Here is a 20,518-nt window from a genome sequence, read left to right on the forward strand (position 1 = left end):
ATATTATCTTTATCAATACAGTCAGAAACAAGCCAAAAGTCAACACGTGATTGCCTGGATCCTGTCTTATTGCTCCAAGTAAAGAGTCTATCATCTGGAAATTTTTCTCTCCAAATATCCACAAGATTAAAGTTTGCACTGTATGAAGACTGCTGCCCTGGAGGCCACCTATCAACCGTATTGTCTAAAGCAATGTTAAAGTCTCCACCAATTAAGAGGACTGAATTTGGGTATTTGGAGAGCCAGAAATTAATTCTTTCTTCTAAGGAGTCAAGTAATTTATCATTTTCAGTTTTATTATTGTAACCATATATATTTACTGCAATGAAAGTACTGTTATTGTGTCTGATTAGTGAGCAGAGGTAGTGTCCTAAGGTGTCACAGTCAGAGTGTAACACATCTCCAGAAAAATAATTTTTAAGCGTGGCAACTCCAGCAGAACGCTCAGAGCCATGGGACAACCAGACTTCATTACCCCATTGTGATTTCCAAAAATTTGTATCAGCAGGTGTGGAATGACTCTCTTGGAAAAAGCAAAAATCTGTTTTAAATTGTTTGGCAAATAAAAACAAAGCTTTGCGTTTACATGTTTGTCTTAAACCCCTGGTATTAAGAGAAACAAATGAAAAAGACAAAGTTATTAGAAAAAAGAAAGAGAAAAAGTAAGTTCTAAACTTCTACAGCTAAGAACAGATCTATAGGATAAGGGGACCGGGTGCTGCACAATTTAGGTAGTAGAACAGTAAAAACCCTGAGTGACTAAGCTTATAAAAACACAGTATTTAACTATCTACTGTACTATGGTTTAAATATAGCTTTTCATAGATAAACACACTCTTCAACACAAAATAAAGCTTTAACCTGAGGGTGAAAATATCAAGTTCACCATGTAAACAAGCTTACAGAAATGTCATTTCGGAGACTGAATAAGCGTCTCTATGAAGGAGGGAAAACTTCTGATCCACTGATGAATCCTCGGCCTCCCACGAAATAAGCCGGCTTACCCTCCTTACGAGCTTTGTCTATCATCGGCCACAGTTTGTCACGACGTTCTCTGTCCTCCCTGGACAGATCTTCAGCGAACCTCAAATGATTGTCCTGCAGGTAGGAGGATGTCTTGGCTGCTTTCCATACAGCATCTCTGTAGATTCGGGAGGTGAACTGCACGATGATGCCTCTAGGTCTGGTGCTACCTTGTCGCTTGGCTCCGAGTCGGTGTACGGTGTCGATGACGTCAGGCAGCCTATGATTTTGTTCTGGCAGAACAGACTGGCATATCACAGTCACCTTTCCCCTTACGTCTTCTTTCTCAGCCTGCCAACTGTGCCACGCGTGCCTAGGGTTGCCGACCCCTGGTGTACAGTATCTTATGGATATATTACTCCAGTGTTTTTTCTCAAAGTTTTCTATGAAACTTTGCTGTTGAGGAGTACTTGGTGAGGGCTAGTTCTTTTAGGTTCAGCAGCTAACAAGATGGTGTATCGGTCAGGATACAGGAGGACAACAGGCTTCCACTTTGCTGGATTGTCACCGCCAGCTGTTTTATTGCCACACAATATTGCAGAACATAGACATAAAACCCCAGAGCCTTTTATACATTTGCACTGTCTACTGCTGTAACAAAATACATTTCCCACGCTCGGGACTAATAAAGGTTATCTTATCTTATGCAACCGAGTCTCCCATACTGGCATCCTTACACTGGCTGCGAGTTAAAATGAATTCAAAACCTAAGATTTTATTATGTGTTTTTAAGGCGTTGCATGGGTTAGGACCCTCAAACCTTTCTGATCTTTTAAATTGGTTCGCTCCTGCAAGATCACTGAAGTCTGTGGTTTAAAAGCTCTTAGCTGTCCCAACATCCAGATTAAACACAGAGGATAAGAAAGGTCTGGCCTCTCTTATCTGGAAACAAAATTAACAAAATTGATTGAAAAACCTGTTGCAAAAATTCCTTTTTATTTTGTTTTGTGAAGCTACAAACTGATGAACTAGATTACTGGTAGAATGATGTATAAATTAAACATGGTTTGCCCTCTTATGCATATTGTATTGATGTATCATGACTAGTGATGTGCAATACCACTGATTTACTTTCGGATCCGATACCAAGTAAACTTCAGGGTGGTATCGACGATACCTAGTACAAAAACTTATTTTATTTATTGTATCTCAAATTTTAGTGTCATCATGATAACAGGACATCAGACTACTTGTTCTTATCACATAATAAAGCTGAATTCATCATGGCACCTTTAAGTTCAAGAATTGCTATAATCTCTGCAACGTTCAGCTTTCAGAATTTGTCTTAAACAGCATAAAAGCATGGATCCATCACACCTTGTATCAGGAAAACGTTGATGAACTCTGAACAAATGAAACCACAACTTTAAAAAAAATGAGCTCCCAAAATTAATTGTTTCGACATCTTAAACACAAAATCATGAGTTTTAATACCTACAGCAAGTTTAAGGAAAAATAAAAGATTTTAAAGATGTTTCAAATTTTTCTCAAATATAAAACAGCAGATGGAACTTACATGCATCTTCTATGGGATTGTCTAAAAATATCTAAATTCTGGCTCTGCATCAACAAGGAAATGAACTTGATACTAAACTTTAAGATATATAAACATCCGGGTCAATTCTTACCACAGTTGCTGCCTCTGAATAAAAATCTGGACAAAAGAGATCCACATTATTAAATAAGCTTATGTTTAATGTCAGGAGATGTGTTATTGAACTGGATTATGGAGCAGCCCCCCTACTGTAACTCAGTGTTACAAGGAAACTTCATAACTTTCAGGTCAGATTTTTAATAAGCTGCAGGAACCCTGTTCAGTGTGAGTGGAGAGCAGCCAAGTCTCCTCCTCTGATAAACCTCCATCTGTGCCACTGAAAACAGTTCATCTGACTGACTGTAAACATGTTTCCATTTGTCACTTCAGCCTTTACTCTGAAATACAGGAAATGAAATCACAGCTCAAACTTTTTCATCCAACTGCTGGAACAAAGCGAACCACTCGACATGAACACTGAAGCAGAACAGTTTAGAAAGCTTAAAATGAGACTAGAGAACCATTTTCATTCATAGTTGCCTCATCAGATCTTTACAGGAGATTCACTCTGAACTCTGTGGAGCCTGATCTCAAGGGTTTTGAGTCTGACCCTGAAACCAGAAGAGGATCTTTCTGTCTCTTCATATTCACTGTGATGGGAGTGATTTCAGCCCTGAGTGATCACGCTGATGTTTGCACAGAGCAGATAATTTAGTGAATGTTTTGGGACATTGGTAACAGTGAAACAGTTTATTAGTAACGTGGGATCGTTTGTGTTTGGAGTATGAACTGAGATTCCTGAAGCTCTTGTCACACTGGTCACAGCTGTAGTTTCCTTCCATGTGTGCACATTCATGCTTGTTACGATTAGTTGATTGTGAGAATCCTTTGTCACAGTGTCTGCACTTGTATGGTTTCTCCCCTGTGTGGACTCGTTTGTGTCTTTTAAGCTCACCTGCAGTAATGAAAGATGACCCACACTGATCACAGAGGTGCTTTTTTGTCCCACTGTGAATGAGTTCATGTCGTTTTAATCCCCTTAATGTGGTGAAGCTTCTCCCACATTCTTTGCAGTATTTCAGTTCTTCTCCAGTGTGTCTACGTTGATGTGTTTTTAGGTCAGCTTTCCAACTGAAAGTTTTTCCAGAGAGGTCACAATGAAAGTCTTTCCCACCACCACAGTGATGACAGGGTTGAGAACTGGATCCATCTGTGTCGCTCTGCTTCTAAACAAAGACACAAAGACAGTGTAAGTCAGTCCTTCACCATTTTTATCCTGAATGTCGCCTGAAATAAAGAGCAAATAAAAAACAAACAAAATCATAACTGAAATGAAAATCTGAATAATCACTCAGAGCTGCTGAGATTCGGGCATTTCGAGCAAAATAAAATTATATTAAAAAACTCGATTCAGGATTTTAATGAATTGATGTCATGTTATCCAAGCCAGAATCGATTTTAATCGTAAATCGATTATCAAAACCCACCCCTAGCTGAGACAATTTAATGAGCAGAGTTGTTCCAAACAGTCAGGCTAAAATGACAAGATAACAATATAAATACATACCTCACAGTAACTGCACTTGTTGAGTCTCTTTCTGGTGTGGATCTGTTGGTGTCGTCTCAGGTAACGTGGAGATTTAAAAGTCTTCTCACACAGGTCACATTTATAAGGTCTCTCCTCAGTGTGGGTAAACATGTGTTGTTGTAAGTCTCTGTCTGTGACAAACTGTTTGCCACACTGATCACAGCAGTACACATCATGTCCGGTGTGAATGCGTAGGTGTGTATTTCGGTTCCCTAACCGGCTGAAGGTTTTCCCACAGATGTCACAGCTGTATGCCTTAATTCCAGAGTGGGTAACTAGATGATTCTGTAAGCTGCTACTGTGAGTAAAAGCTTTGTCACACTGATCACAGCTGTACGCTTTAACTCCACTGTGGATGAGTTGGTGTGTTTTTAGGGAACGCTTCCAGGAAAAAGTCTTTTCACACAAGTCACAGCTGTACGGTTTCTCTCCAGTGTGGATGACCTGATGACATTTTAGTGTAGACTTAGCAGGAAAATCCTTCCCACAATCATCACAGGTGTGTGTTTTCTCTCCCTTTCTTGGTTGAGGTTTGTCGGCCTCCTGAGAGCGCTGACTTCTCGCTCCATGTTGGTCCTGCAGTGACAGAGATACAAACAGAGGCAGTGAGTGAAATGCAGTCGTGGAACAAACTCAACCTTCAAACTCCCTCCATTAACACTAGTTTTAAACCTGAAGGTGGAGTGTGGCACCAAACACCTTAAAGGTCTCTTATCCCCACCTGCTGGTAGTTCTGACACATTACATTCAACCTGGTGTTAAAAATAATTCATGACTTTTCAAACACTCTAAAATATTTTTTCCTTATTTTCCTTACTTTTACTCCCCACACAAAAAGGACTTTCTACTCATTGTATTTTCAAAACAGACTTTTTTACTTTTGGTTTGAGAAATTTGAGGGGAGTTATTTCATCACTAAGGGCATCAAACATCAAACCAATTTGAGCCTGAAAAGTAACACATGAAAGACAATCCTGATCGTGTACTAATCACCAGGGTATGAAACATAAAAAGAGATGAAAGAGGCAAAACTGTGAGTCATAGTCAGGAGTTAAAGTGAGACGTTAGGGCTGCACAATTAATCGTTAGAAAATCGCGATCTCAATTCATACTTATGTGCGATCTCATTTACAAATGACAACGATTAAAAAAAAAGAAGAAACAAAAGATGACGATTGTACCGCATTTTGATCCGGGACATGAAAACAAGCGCTCACTCTTCCTGCTCAACAAATGACAAGGGCGGAGCCTTATACCACGTGATACAGAAGCCAGCTTGCTGATGCAGGGGAAAAAACAACGGAGAGCATGTGAGAGATGACGAAGCTGTAAAGGTCAAGAAAGTGACAGGAGAAAATCCGTCCCGGTCAACCACCCAAACATCAATAACGGGAACCTTATACAGCGCCGTCGAACTCCCGCAGGCACAAAGAAATTACAGAGGCTTTCACTTATCACCTGGCTAAAGATATGGCTCCCATCAACACTGTGCAAAACGAGGGATTTAGGAAAATGATCAACACCCTAGACCAGGGGTCGGCAACCTGCGGCTCCGGAGCCGCATGTGGCTCTTTAGTCCTTACAGTGCGGCTCCGCGTGGTTTGGGAAATAAATTAGAAGTATTTAGCTGAAGTGTATTTTATTTATGTTAGTTCTTTTTTAACTTGTAGTTCTAAATTGGAAGATTATTGTGATATTGAAATATAAAAATAAAATTATATTCTATTTTTTTTTCCGCTCAAAATAAGCGTCACACTAGCGGAAGCCGATATACCCCCCGAAACGCCGTGCAATTTATCGAGACTTTCAACCCCATGTAGGACAATTATGGATCTTCGGATCCACATTATGTCAGCAGCTGTTCTCCACCGTGAACTATGTTAAAAACAAACACCGCTCATGCCTCACAGATGACAGCTTATAGTCCTGCGAGAAGATGAAAGTGACTTCGTACAACCCCGATCTGCAGACGCTGTGCGCAGAGGTTCAGGAGCAGAAGTCCCATTGTAAACATATCAGGGCAGACCCGACGATGTTTGTACACTCAACAAAAATATAAACGCAACACTTTTGTCTTTGCTCCCATTCCCCATGGGATGGACGTAGAGACCTAAAATTCATTCCAGATACACAATATAACCATCCCTCCCAAACAGTGGTCACAAATCAGTCCAAATGTGTGGTAGTGGGCACATCTGCCATATTGAGATAATCCATCCCACCTCACAGGTGTGCCACATCAGGATGCTGATCTGACATCATGAGTAGCGCACAGGTGTACCTCAGACTGCCCACAACAAAAGGCCACCCTGGAATGTGCAGTTCTTTGCGCTATTGGGGGTCTGGGGACCCAGAACCGGTCAGTATCTGGTGTGACCACCATTTGCCTCATGCAACACATCGTCGCATGGAGTCTATCAGATTGTCAATTGTGGCCTGTGGAATGTTGGTCCACTCCACTTCAATGGCTGTGCGAGGTTGTTGGATATTCGTGGGAACTGGTACACGCTGTCGTATACGCCGGTCAAGCACATCCCGAACATGCTCAATGGGTGACATGTCCGGTGAGTATGCTGGCCATGCAAGAACTGGGACATTCTCAGCTGCCATCTGCCCTGAACAATGTGAACCATGATTCATCCGTGAAGCGCACACCTCTCCAACGTGCCAGACGCCATCGGATGTGAGCATTTGCCCACACAAGTCTGTTACGGCGACGAGCTGGAGTCAGGTCAAGACCCCGATGAGGACAACGGGCATGCAGTTGAGCGTCCCTGAGACGGTTTCTGACAGTTTGTGCAGAAATTGTTTGGTTGTGCAAACCAATTGTTCCAGCAGCTGTCTGGGTGGCTGGTCTCAGACGATCTTGGAGGTGAACCTGCTGGATGTGGAGGTCCTGGGCTGGTGTGGTTACACGAGGTCTGCGGTTGTGAGGCCGGTTGGATGTGCTGCCATATTCTCTGAAACGCCTGTGGAGATGGCTTATGGTTGAGAAATGAACATTCAATGCACGGGCGACAGATCTGGTTGACATTCCTGCTGTCAGCAGGCCAATTGCACGCTCCCTCATTGCTTGTGGCATCTGTGGCATTTTGCTGTGAGACAAAACTGCACATTCCAGGGTGGCCTTTTGTTGTGGGCAGTCTGAGGTACACCTGTGCACTACTCATGATGTCAGATCAGCATCCTGATGTGGCACACCTGTGAGGTGGGATGGATTATCTCAATATAGCAGATGTGCCCACTACCACACATTTGGACTGATTTGTGACCACTGTTTGGGAGGGATGGTTATATTGTGTATCTGGAATGAATTTTAGGTCTCTACGTCCATCCCATGGGGAATGGGAGCAGTAACAAAGGTGTTGCGTTTATATTTTTGTTCAGTGTATGAACATACTTTTCAGCATCTCTTTATTGACCACTTTTCACACACGGTTGCTGTACGTATACAGCCGGCTGTAGCTTTTCAGCTCACAGCCCGACACACACCAACACAACAGCATAGAGAGCACAGACTTTAAGGCGGCGAGGCGTGATTGCGGGTCCCGCTCAGATGCATCTGCCTCCCCTGCAGCAGCGCTGCAGACCACGCCTCGCCACACACATTAACCAGGTAAAATACATATTTAGGCAGAATTTTGCAAATATCTATTTTTCATCTTTTAGCAGCGTAGTGCTTTTTTCCAGTTATTTTTTTTTAAAGTCAGGTCAAGGCTCCAAAAGCCCAAAGGCGATATAAGGGTGGCGGCTCACAACAGTTTTTCTTTGCTACATGGATCATTTTAGTTCAGCTGGGTGTCTTTCCTTTTGTTATATTTCTTTAAGAGTTCAAAATGTGTTAATTACAGAAATAAAATGTAATTTTCTCTGTAGCACTTCATGGACTTCATAAGCAACACACCTTAGTTGTTCACACAAAGCATAAAGGTAAAAACAATATATACAGTGTTATCTTCATTTGAGATGTCAAAAAGTATTTGCGCCCCCATCGTTTTCTTTTGCGTGGAACCCGGGTCCAAATGGCTCTTTGGGTGTTAAAGGTTGCTGACCCCTACCCTAGACAAACGCTACACAGTGCCATCCTGCAACTATTTTTCAAATGTTGCACTACCTGCTGTATACACGCAGTGTCGAGCAACGGTGGAGACGAAATTGTTCTTATGTTCAGTCTCAACTATTACGAAGTTGATGTGCAGTTAATAAGTGTAATAAATATTTATATTAGAAAAGAAAATCGTGACAGAATCGTGATCTCAATTCTAAGCAAAAAAATTGTGATTCTCATTTTATGCAAAATCGTGCAGCCCTATGAGACGTTGTTCTTCTTTCTTTTTTGCACAGCACCTGAACAAACAGGTAATTTCAAATGCAGCGTTTCTATCAACAAACATCAGCAAACACACAAACTGTTTGTGTGCAGTTTGTCTCACAGTGTGTTGCTGGCTAAAGGTCCAGCTGCTGTACATCACAGGGAGAGAAAAGAAAGAGAGCTAACTTCACTCAGAGATGGAGAAAGATAAGACACACAGGACAGGAGAGGAAGAAGAGAGGTTAGATTTAAAGGGAAGGACTGCTCAGTGGGATTTGATCAACTGGAGATTAAAGCTTACATGTAAGTCCTCATGTGTTGAAATCAGATATTGGGTCTGTACTAGAGATGGCACGATACCACTTTGTTATGTCCGATACCAATATCATAAATTTGGATATCTGCCAATACCAATATGAATCTGATACTGTGTGTTTTTAATCAATAAAACTGACCACCACTGGTGGTCAGAGGGCCCGGTGCCGCCAGTGTCCGGCAGCCTCGCCTCTGTCAGTGCGCCCCAGGGTGGCTGTGGCTACAATGTAGCTGCCATCGCCAGTGTGTGAATGTGTGTGTGAATGGGTGAATGACTGAATGTAGTGTAAAGCGCTTTGGGGTCCTATGGACTAGAAAAGCGCTATACAAATACAGACCATTTACCATTTACATTTTTTAATATCATGCTCAAGTAAAAAAAAAAAAAAACACTAAATGTATTCTGTTATACCTGTATGCAAAAAATACACTGCACCCAAAATATTTCATAGTTCAGCAATACTGACCAATCTAATGAATGTAAACCTACTCCATCCTCCCTATTCTGGTATTTTAAAGAGTAAGCAACCTAACTAATAGGGCTCTAAAACTCCCAGCAAAAAAAAACAAAAACAAAAGGCAACCACCCACCCTCCACCTCATGATACTTGCAAGGAAATCAATTATTTTTCAAGAACATTTAAATAGATTCAACATCTTCAACAGATTTGCAGACTGCACAGATGGGACCTTCCCAAAGGAAAAAGTACTACAGCTTACTAGGGTATATTAGACTTAACAGTTACTATATACAGTAATGAACTTCTATACATTTTACATCAGATTAAAACTTTGGGTGTAAGCTTCGTATAATTATTTATTAAAAGATAGACATTTTAAATGAGAATAAGAAGGAAAAGCATGTAAGTCCTCATGTGTTGAAATCAGATCTTGGGTCTGTACATGTGTCATTATGTCTTTTTTTTCAGATTATGAAACATGCTGCAAAACAATCTGAGGCAGATTAACTGTGCCGCCTCAGATGCAGCCTTTTCCAGGCAGTAGAATTGCTAACATGCTAACACAGTTTAATGAGCAGAGTTGTTCCAAACAGTCAGGCTAAAATGACAAGATAAAAATATAAATACATACCTCACAGTAACTGCACTTGTAGAGTCTCTTTCTGGTGTGGATCTGTTGGTGTAGTCTCAGGTAATGTGGAGATTTAAAAGTCTTCTCACACAGGTCACATTTATAAGGTCTCTCCTTGGTGTGGGTAAACATGTGTTGTTGTAACTGTGAGCCTGTTGTAAACTGTTTGCCACACTGATCACAGCAGTACACATCTTCTCTGGTGTGAATGCGTAGGTGTGTATTTCGGTACCCTTTCCGGCTGAAAGTTTTCCCACAGATGTCACAGCTGTATGCCTTAATTCCAGAGTGGGTAACTAGATGATTCTGTAAGCTGCTACTGTGAGTAAAAGCTCTGCCACACTGATCACAGCTGTACGCTTTAACTCCACTGTGGATGAGTTGGTGTCTTTTTAGAGCAACCTTCCAGGAAAAAGTCTTTCCACACAAGTCACAGCTGAACGGTTTCTCTCCAGTGTGGATGACCTGATGATATTTTAGTGACTCCTTCAGAGTAAACTTCTTCCCACACTCGTCACAGGTGTATGTTTTCTCTCTCTTTCTTCTGTGAGGTTTGTCGGCCTCCTGAGAGCACTGACTTCTCGCTCCATGTTGGTCCTGCAGTGACAGAGATACAAACAGAGGCAGTGAGTGAAATGCAGTCGTGGAACAAACTCAACCTTCAAACTCCCTCCATTAACACTAGTTTTAAACCTGAAGGTGGAGTGTGGCACCAAACACATTAAAGGTCTCTTATCCCCACCTGCTGGTAGTAGAAAAACATTACATCCAACCTGGTGTTAAAAATAATTCATGACTGTTCAAACAGTAAAATAATTTTTTCCTTACTTTTACTCCCCACATTAAAAAAAAAAGGACTTTCTACTCATTGTATTTTCAAAACAGTCTTTTTACTTTTGGTTGGAGGAATTTGAGGAGAGTTATTTCAGAATCAGAATCAGAATACTTTATTTATCCCTGGGGGAAATTATTTTTTGTTACAGTGCTCCATTATAAACCAACATTAAGACAAGACAGACAATATGCTAACTAAGAATAGTACAATATATACATATACATACATACATACATACATACATACATACATAAGTCACTCATAAATAAATAGCTGGAAAAGAAGCGTGTAGTTGTAGCAGTAACCAGTGTGTTAAGTGGATGCGTTGTACAGGGAGCCACAGGCAGGAAAGATTTCCTGTGTCGTTCAGTGGTGCTTTTCGGTAATCTCAGTCTCTCACTGAACGAGCTCCTGTGACTGACCAGCATGTCATGGAGTGGGTGGGAGGTGTTATCCAACATTGTCTTTATCTTGGACAGCATCCGCCTCTCCGACACCACCTTGAGGGAGTCCAGCTCCATCCCCACAACATTGCTGGCCTTACGGATCAGTTTATTAAGTCTGTTGGCATCTGCGACCCTCAGCCTGCTCCCCCAGCATGCAACAGCATAGAGGATCGCACTGGCCACAACAGACTCATAGAAAATCCTCAGCATTTTCTGGCAGATGTTGAAGGACCTCAGTCGCCTCAAAAAACTAGAGACGACTCTGGCCCTTCCTGTAAAGTGCTGTGGTGTTTTTAGCCCAGTCCAGTTTATTGTCAATGTTTACTCCAAGGTATTTATAGTCCTCCACAATGTCAACACTGACCCCCTGGATTGAAACAGGGGTCAAGTGTTTCCTGGTCTTCCTGAAGTCCACGATCAGTTCCTTGGTCTTTGCCACGTTGAGCTGCAGATGATTCTGCTCACACCACGTGACAAAGGAGTCGATCACAGCCCGGTACTCTGTCTCATCATCCCTGCTGATGCATCCAACCACCGCAGAGTCATCAGAAGACTTCTGAAGATGGCAGGTCTCTGTGCAGTGGCTGAAGTCTGTGGTGTAGAGGGTGAAGAGGAAGGGGGAGAGGACAGTCCCCTGTGGTGCCCCTGTGTTGCTGATCACCTTGTCAGACACACACTGTGGGAGACGTACATATTGTGGTCTTCCTGTCAGGTAATCAACAATCCAGGACACCAGAGAAGCATCCATTTCATCACTAACTGTGTTATTTAAAGACTGCATGAAGATCCTCTGCAGGTTAGTGCAGGATAAACAGGTTCGTTTGCTGAACTGTGATGGATTTAAAGTAAAGAACAGTGTGTGACTGGTGCACAGTGACTGTGGTGCTCATGTCACAGTTAGATTACATCAAGTGTAGCAGAGATTCATTTAAACTGAAGCTCGTGACGCTGACATCCATTCACTGAGTTCCACCTTCATACCAACAGTATAGTGTCTAATATAAAGACAGTGTACTGTCAGTGTAGAGGATGGAAATCAGCCAGGACAGCTCATGAAACATCTGCTGACATCTGGTTGAATTCAGTTGTGTACATCCACAGAGAGCAGCAGGTCAGCTGATCACAGCCTGTACTTTAAGAAAATCTACTGGAGCTCTCAACAGAAATTATTGTGAGCTGTGATTCTTTTCCCCACGCTGAGCCACTACAGCTGATTTTAGGGTTCCCACCTGCTCAATCCCACTTTAACCTCTTCCCTGCTCATGTTCCTGTTTAGAGGCAAAGTCACCCTCTACAGTGTAGGCAACAGAAAATACACACATGTTTTATTTTCCTTCATTTTCTACTTAACTGATTCAAACAGAGAACCTTTATTAGAAATAAATAGTTTGTATTTGATCTACTAATCTTATTTTATTATTACATTAACAAAGCACAAGGTTCAGTTAACTTTGGATAAAAACATGTGGTTAAAAAGTTCTTCAAGGAGCTACTTTTACTTTTTTACTCTGATTACATTTCAGAGCATTTTTTCTTTTTCACTGGTACTTAAATAAAGAAGGTGAATGAATATTTTTACTGAAGTATTTTTAACACTAATATCTGTACTTCTACTTAAGTATAGAGTAAATGTACTTTTGCCTCCTCTGATCATTTCTATAATATTATTTATATCAGTGATGGCCAAATGAAGCTTTCTGAAACACTGAAGCTTGTATTGAAAAAGGTTCATTACTCGAAGCTTTTCAACACAGTCCTCTTTGGTGACATCTGCTGGCCAAAAATGTGAAGAGCAGCTTGAATCTACAAATCCTAATGAAGCTTCATTATAATTGCCCACTCTACAGAGCTCAGCTGAGAGCTTCTGTCTGATATCGGGCTGCTGTTGTGGTGCTTTGAACGTGTATTTTTTGGGGTGATGAAAAAACTGTTAGGTTTAATGTATGTGTTGTAGGTTGCCCTTTAAAAAGCTACACAATGCCATTTAGAAAGCTAGAATGCTTCTGTTTGCTATCTAGGTAACCCACGCATATGACTACGTGCATGACATTGATAAGGGGAACAAGCAGCCTTGAGAAGAACAGATTCTACCAACAACAATCTGGGAGAGCTGCACTCTCATCATATAACCACACACAATGTATAATCACACTTGCACAGCACAATCACTTTATAACCAGTTATAGTAGTTTCTCATAGGTAATACAGCAACAAGCTTTATGAATATTCATGTGTGTAACCAATAAAAACAACCTGCAGGGGGAAAAGCAAGTTGAAGTGGGTTGGAGACAACTGCTTCCCCCTCGCGAGTGAAAACTTGAGCTCTGTGTGACCTCGTTCCTGAGTGAGTTTCTGTTTATCCAGCAGTATCAGGGGTAAAACTCTGACAAATGTCCATTTGATTATTAATAATGTTGATGAATAAACCTTCCTTATTTTAACATGTGCTGTGGTCTCTAAAAAAACAACATAATATACAACACAGTCATATAACAGGTTGGGAGGATGAGAGTTTTAGACGTGACTGATTATTTGGTGAAACTGTGATATTTTCCTCACCTCCTGTGTTGAGCTCATTGTTTCCTCTGTAGTGACTCAGCTGAGTCCAGATGGCTGAAAATGTTCCTCTGCTGCTCCGTCAGACTCTTCTCCTCCTGCTGATCAGCTGGGACACAAAACAGATCTTTGTTAGGCTCCACACTGCACTGAAGAGTCAAAGTGTCTCATATGTTCATCTGACAACACAAAGTACAAATTTCACTCTGATTGCTTGTAGAAATCTTGTGAGACGTGTTGTGCTGCAAAGTGAGGAAACTCTCTCACTCACTTATACTTCAGGAGGAACTTTGTGACATTGGCTCTAATATTCTAAGCAGCCCTTTACTATGACAGGGCCAGAAAGTCCTATTTGAAGGTTTGGGAGAAGGACCATGTTAAAGGTGGATTGGGGTTTATACACTTTGTTATGATACAGGTAAGGCTGTAAGAGCCTGAGAAGGTGTCCTGAATGAACCTCTAAAACCAGTTTTCAGCTAACGACTCTGCTTCAGTCTGGAAAACAGCAACTACAAGTTTAAAGACTCCATCAACAATTCACACCCAGCAACAGCCTGAACAGCTCCTCCTGTGGTTTCCACAAACAGGGACAGACCTGTTACTCCCCCACCCCACACTTTCCACACCTTCAGTCCCACCACCTCCACTATTCCCCAACAACCACTGATTAAAGCTCATTGATCAAATGCTGTGATTGCAGCGACTCACTCACTGTTGTCGGGATGAAATATTATTTACTGTTACTATTCATAATCATTAGTAAAGCGCTATATAAAAATACAGGCCATTTACCATTTACAGGCCATTATTATTATTGTTGCATCATTTATGATTTATCATTATCACTTCATTGACACATTTATTGAAACTGTTGATGTTATGTTAAAGTCTGTATTTCAGGTGTTAGTATAACTACATTATAATCTTATATACACATATAAGCTCGGTCAAGTTAATTAATGGTTTGAAGCTACAGCTGGCGCGAGTTCGACTGATCTATGGAGCAAAGTTCAAGTTGAAAGAATTGCCCTACATGTTTACAGTACAATTTACCACATATTGAAGGCTGGTGTGTATGCTCAGCAGCCTGCTGCATTGAAGTTTGCCTGGTAATAGATGACTCAAACGGAGTCAGGAAGTATCCGGTTGTTCAGTCTGACGTCACTAGCCGTGTCTGGGCCTAAACTCCGCTGCAGGTCCATATATCAAATGATCACTATGGCATTACTGAGAGTTGAAAAACTGTCTAAAGTCTTTCATCTTTAATAAAATGATCAGCGTTCTGCTCTACCAGGTGTAACAATTGAGTTTAACATCCAGGCATCCATGAAAATGGAATTTATGACATTTAACGGAGTTAGAAGTTAGCAGGGACTTAGCTCGCTAGCTTCTATCTAAATACAATATAGCATGTCCTGACTGCGGGGTTTTGGAAACAAATTAAAACGTACAGCTCTGTTATCACTTCCAGCATAAATGAAGACAGAAAACTAAACAGCAGTGACGTTTGTAGGGTTACTGAAGTTGGGCTAGCTGGTATATAATGACGTGCTACGTGACCGCTAGCAACACAGCTATGTTAGCATAATATAAACAAGCTAACTTTTTTTCCACTCGATAAAAGTTAACGTGAGTGTTCTCGGTGGTCAGGAACAAATGTAATCGCATGGCAGGATGCTGTAAAAGGACCAAACTTTTTTAGAATATGTCCTCGCTGGAGTTACTGGAACATGCATCTGCGGTGACGCATATTACAAGTATAAATATCACACCCACCTATTGTTCGCGGGAGATCGAGGCTGATGTTTTGCAGAGCCCATCTTCACCACATATATGTGTTTTAATAAAATCATTTGTGTTGACCCACTATGGACTTTCAGTCGTATGTCTCTTCTCAAATTCGAACCACAACACTGAACGGTAATCATGGCCATTGATTAATGAGCTTTGATCAGTGGTTTAAGTGCTTTCCTTCCTGCTTTGACTGCAGCTGTGTTTGACACAGGAAGACATTTTTACATTCTTCATGATTATACTTTATTCTTTTTGGGGGAAGTGCAGCTTTAAACCTTCACATGATTCAAGTCAACCCAACAAATCAATCTGAACGATCACAAGTGGGAAAAACTTCTGTAGACAAAATGAAATCAAACCCAACATTCAATCCACAACATGATTAAAAACATGATTCTCCCAAATTACCAAGAGCTGCACATTAACCAACACAATATATTTTTATTCTCTGTGCTTTCAAATATGAACACTGTTTACTTTCATCTCTGTTTCATTAGTTTTTGTTAACATCTTCCTGTGCATCACTTTACAGCAGCCACACTCATTAAAATGAGACTTTGTAGGAGTTCACTTCCTCTCATGTGTTCATCCACAGCAGCTGGACTCTTCTCTCAACGTGTTCACAATAAACTGTGAACAGACACCGAGGAGAGCAGCAGAAGACCTCATTCAGGAGCTAAACTCAACATGAACTGAACTCACAGTAAAGTTAGCTCGGTGCTTACCTTTAGATGAGCCCACAAACCGAGAGAAACTCCGCGATGAAGCTGCAACTCTTTCCAAACACAGGAAACAGATCAGGGAGCAGAGACCCACGTGGTTCACGCTGATCTCAGCTACGATCCAGGAGACAAGGGTGGGCAGATCGATGCAGATATCGATCCAAACGGTGGTTTAGTTTGTTTTATCATCCAAATTCCCTACTTTACTCGCTTAGGACGAAACGGTAGCTCCGTCTGTGCAAACTGTGTACGGCATATGATCCCGGAACAGGCTTCTTCTTCTTTATATTGTTTGCACCATTTTGTTGTTTGGCGGTTGTTAAACAACAAAATGGTGCATTACCGCCACCAACTGGTGTGGAGTGGAACGTCGACACACAAATCCTCCCTAAATGTATACTCTGTTTTAAAAACTGGAATAAGACCTTAAAACGTTCACTTCTTGAACCCTTTTGCAGTAAACTTACGTTTTGAACAGCAGGCGCGTCAACATTATCCCCCTATTCAGCTTCTCGGCGACTCAAAGGTTTGACAGTCACCAATACTAGTGATCAAACCAATATGTCCAAATCTTATTCCAGATATGACCACCTCCTCTCTCCTACTCCTTCCTGTGCTTCTCATTTCTCCTACCCTCCTTAAATTTCTTTCTCCCTCCCACTGTTTTTGTCATGTTTCCTTTATTTCTCGCCTTATTATACTCGTTATCTCTGTCTGACAGAAGTTAATAGCCAGTTCAGTTAACCCCATGTTTTGTGGCTTTCTTCACAACTCTGTCGTTTCATTTCCTCTGACTCCATAGTGAGCTGGAATCCATAAAAAGCCAACTATAAGTCCCATCATGTGTATTTCGTTAAATGTTTGCTGAACCTCTGTTAGTACATCTGCTCTACTTTCTGAGTGGCTACACTGTAAACTGGCCAATGAAGAGCTTCAGTCTGAACAAATGCCTGATTGTAACGGTCACATGTCTTCTACCCACTGAACAGCTGACAGTACTGGAAGCATTTCTCCAGTGTGTACTGACGGTCCACCATTGATCCTTTTCAGGGACCACAAATGCTACCCCGGTTTGACTGGCTGTATTCTTTGATGCCAGCCCCCAGGCCTCTGGTAGAGGACCTGAGCTTGAATGATAAACCACCTGCACGGGCGAGAGGGGAATTTATCATCTTTCTGTCTGGTTGGGGTTTTTTTTAGCATCTATTTTTTATTATTTGGTAAGAGTGAATTCTGGTCCACACTAGTTAGTGGTGGCAATGCCCCACCTCCTTATTTGCAAACCGTCAAAAAAAGTGAGCATGCACCAGGAGAGGAAGACTGTGTCCAAATTCAGGGGACTGATACTTGAAATGCCGTATTTGTAGGCAATTATGTCACAGTGATGCGATGAAGGCTTTCCAAAGTCGAAGAGTCCTCCGAATGTGGTGACGAACGTGTCCTACTTTTCCACACATTTCAAGGATGGGTCTGGTGTATCCTTTGTGGCCCACCATATCCCAGGATTCACTGCGAGTCATACAGGAGAATTTTTCCTCATAAGAATAGCAGACAAAGTAGGAGTTACTGCTGGAGAGGAATACACTATTAAATGAAGTATACGAAAATCTGGTCGTATAAAAGTTACATTTTTGTAGCGGTTGTGTTGTTAGACTTTGGGCATTTGCATATGGTTTTTTTAAAAAATTTATATAATCTTTGTAAAAACTGCTCGTAGACTCGCTTGTATGGTGGGTCCTGTGATTTTTCATGTATTGCCGCTAACACACAGCTGATTTAGATTTTTAGAATTAACCTTTTTGTGATATGCTTTGGTACCAAAGAGCAAACGGCTCAATTTATTAAAATCAGGCAATAACAATCACCTCTTCACTGGGGTGAAGAATCCAGCCACTGTGGCATGGAGGTACAAGAATAAATCAATTTACACATCATATTGATTTGGGTACGGTTTATTAACCCTCATGCTGTACAGAACCTGTGGTGTCCAGATTGTAGATGGATTTAGGGATAGATATTTGATGGCACCTGTGTGTGAAGTCCAATAGACTTGGACATAGAGGATTGGGTCAGGGTCCGAGGATTCGTGCGATCTAAGGCAGGATCAATAACACAGTTTAAGTAACCACCCAATATTAAAAGATGGCGAAGGACCTCATTGAAAGCCACACGGGCCCGCGCTGTCTTAGCAGTGTGGTTGGTGAACACAGAAATGGTCATATTATTTATCTGAACCGTCTGCAGCTCCCTGGCCTTCTGGAGAATCCTAGCACAGTCCGCGTAATAGTGCAGCTTCACAATCATAGCGCGGGGACTGTTCCATCTCCGTAACTGTGCTTCTGAGGCCAGCGAATTCCTGCTGCATGGTCATTATGTCTGAGGAAAGGTCAGTTTTTAGTTGCTGTATGTTGGACCTGATAGACGTGAGATTCTCTGCAAATGCTGCCGTCAGTTCCTTTTTAAACAGTGCTGAAATTTCTTTACGAAGTTCAGAGAAGAGTTCAGCCTTCGTGAACGTCTCCGTATCGACGAGCAGCGTGTTGGGCGACCCAGGCAGTGGCAAAGTTTTACCATGAGGCGGGGATGCAGTGTTAGCAGCAAGCCGCAAGTTTGACTGAGAGGTGTTTGCGCTCTTATTAACCTTACGCGACATTCTAAACGCAAAAAGCAAAAACATTCTTGTCTCGGAAATATACAAAACAGTTGATATATATAAAAAAAACACGTCAAAAATGTGCTTGGAAATACTCGTTAATAACTAGACTCTGTAGGAACTACTAGGGGAGGTAGGATCTAGATTCTGTGTTTTTAACAGAGGGGTTACCTCAGCATGTTTAAAATAGGACGGAACACAGCCTTGCCTCAGTGAATTGTTGATGATGGATAGTAGTGTGGGACCATTGCTGGTGAGAGTCCCAGACAGGACAGAGGGAGGTAATATATCTAAGGAGCATGATGAGGATTTCATTTTACCTATTACTGCAATTAAGTCATTGAGTGTGTTTGGAGAAAAAGAAGTAAATGACCCGAGACAACAAGGGGCATCTTCATAAGGGGAGGCACTTGAGGAGATTTTGGATCTCAAGTCCATCAACTTATTTACAAAGTAATTGAGGAAAGTGAGGTTGATCTGATCACAACCTGGTGCACCTTGTCCCTGTGTATAAGCCCTTAGTGCACAGGGAGCCACCAGCCACCCGCACAGTGCAGAGATGGTCAGAGGAAAGCGAGGAGGCTCTTAATGACTGTTTTGAGTCTACTGTGTGGGAGGTGGTCTGTGAAACCACCGAGAGGACATCGACAGCCTGGGGACATGCATTACAACAAAACAATGTTGGCAAAGTCTGGAGAGGCCTCAGAACCATCTCAGGGTACAAACGTCAGAACTCTCTGCCTGGCAGGGATGTGAGGTGGGCAAATGAACTGCATCATTTCTTCAACAGGTTTGATTCATCCATGAGGCAGTCTCCCAACATCGGCTGCAGACTCACCCACACCCACTGCTGCTGTTCCACCTCTGACACCTCAGATACTTAACACCTCCTCTACTCACCCTGGTCACTCCTCCCCACCCCCAACAACAGCATCCAATACACACTTAACACAAGGCTCCAGCCTGCCTCTCTCAACCACCCAGCTTAGGAGGGAAGTGAGGAGGATTAAAGCCAGGAAAGCTGCAGGTCTAGATGGCATCAGCTCAAGGGTTGTCATGTCCTGCGCAGACCAACTGTGTGGGGTGATGGAGCACCTCCTCAACCAGAGCCTGAGGCAGCTCTGGAAAACCTCCTGTGTTGTACCAGTGCCAAAGACCTCAACAGCTATGGGCCGGTGGCTCTGACATCCCACTTGATGAAGACCCTGGAGCGGCTGGTCCTGGCTCAGCTTCGGCGCCTAATAAGCTCATCACTGGACCCACTTCAGTTTGCCTAGCAGCAAAAACTGGTTTGCAAAAAGGCTGCAACTTCAGTGGTGTGGCTTTGTTCCGTCAGATACACAACAAAGCACTATTTTTGGTAGCACATGCTAGCGGGCCGTCGTTATTACCGTGTTTTTTTGGAAAATACGGCACACTTAAAATCAATCCTTTGATTTTTCTGAAAATCAACAGTGCCACTTATAATCCTGTGTGTCTTATGTATGAATTCTGGTTGTGTTTACTGACCTGGAAACGATTTTATGTAGTACACGGCGCTCGAAAAGGTTTTAGTATGACTTTTCTAAGCTACGAATCCGCACCGCTTGATGGATTGTTGGAGCATTATGGCTATCGTAGGCAGGAGCCTCGCGGGGTGATAAAAACT

The 20,518-nt window shown here is 42.0% G+C and overlaps 1 protein-coding gene across 1 annotated transcript in view; it reads right to left on the reverse strand.

Annotated features, from left to right (window-relative positions):
• Positions 1 to 1,159: 1,159 nt before the first annotated feature.
• The window catches only part of LOC147321736 (uncharacterized), a 32,719-nt gene continuing 13,360 nt past the window's right edge, over positions 1,160 to 20,518 (reverse strand). Inside the window, exons 3-5 of the mRNA XM_086305890.1 lie at positions 9,865 to 10,461; positions 4,125 to 4,721; positions 1,160 to 3,783 (exon numbers count right to left, since the gene is read on the reverse strand). Coding sequence (XP_086162016.1) covers positions 3,205 to 3,783; positions 4,125 to 4,721; positions 9,865 to 10,461 — 1,773 coding nt within the window. The 3' untranslated portion in view covers positions 1,160 to 3,204. The remainder of the gene's footprint in view (positions 3,784 to 4,124; positions 4,722 to 9,864; positions 10,462 to 20,518) is intronic.

This window comes from Aulonocara sp. 'chitande type north' Nkhata Bay, linkage group LG9, assembly GCF_057382095.1.
Source record: "Aulonocara sp. 'chitande type north' Nkhata Bay isolate Kocher_YH1m ecotype deep benthic linkage group LG9, A_spYH_male_GT1.1, whole genome shotgun sequence".
Taxonomy (NCBI): Eukaryota; Metazoa; Chordata; class Actinopteri; order Cichliformes; family Cichlidae; genus Aulonocara; species Aulonocara sp. 'chitande type north' Nkhata Bay.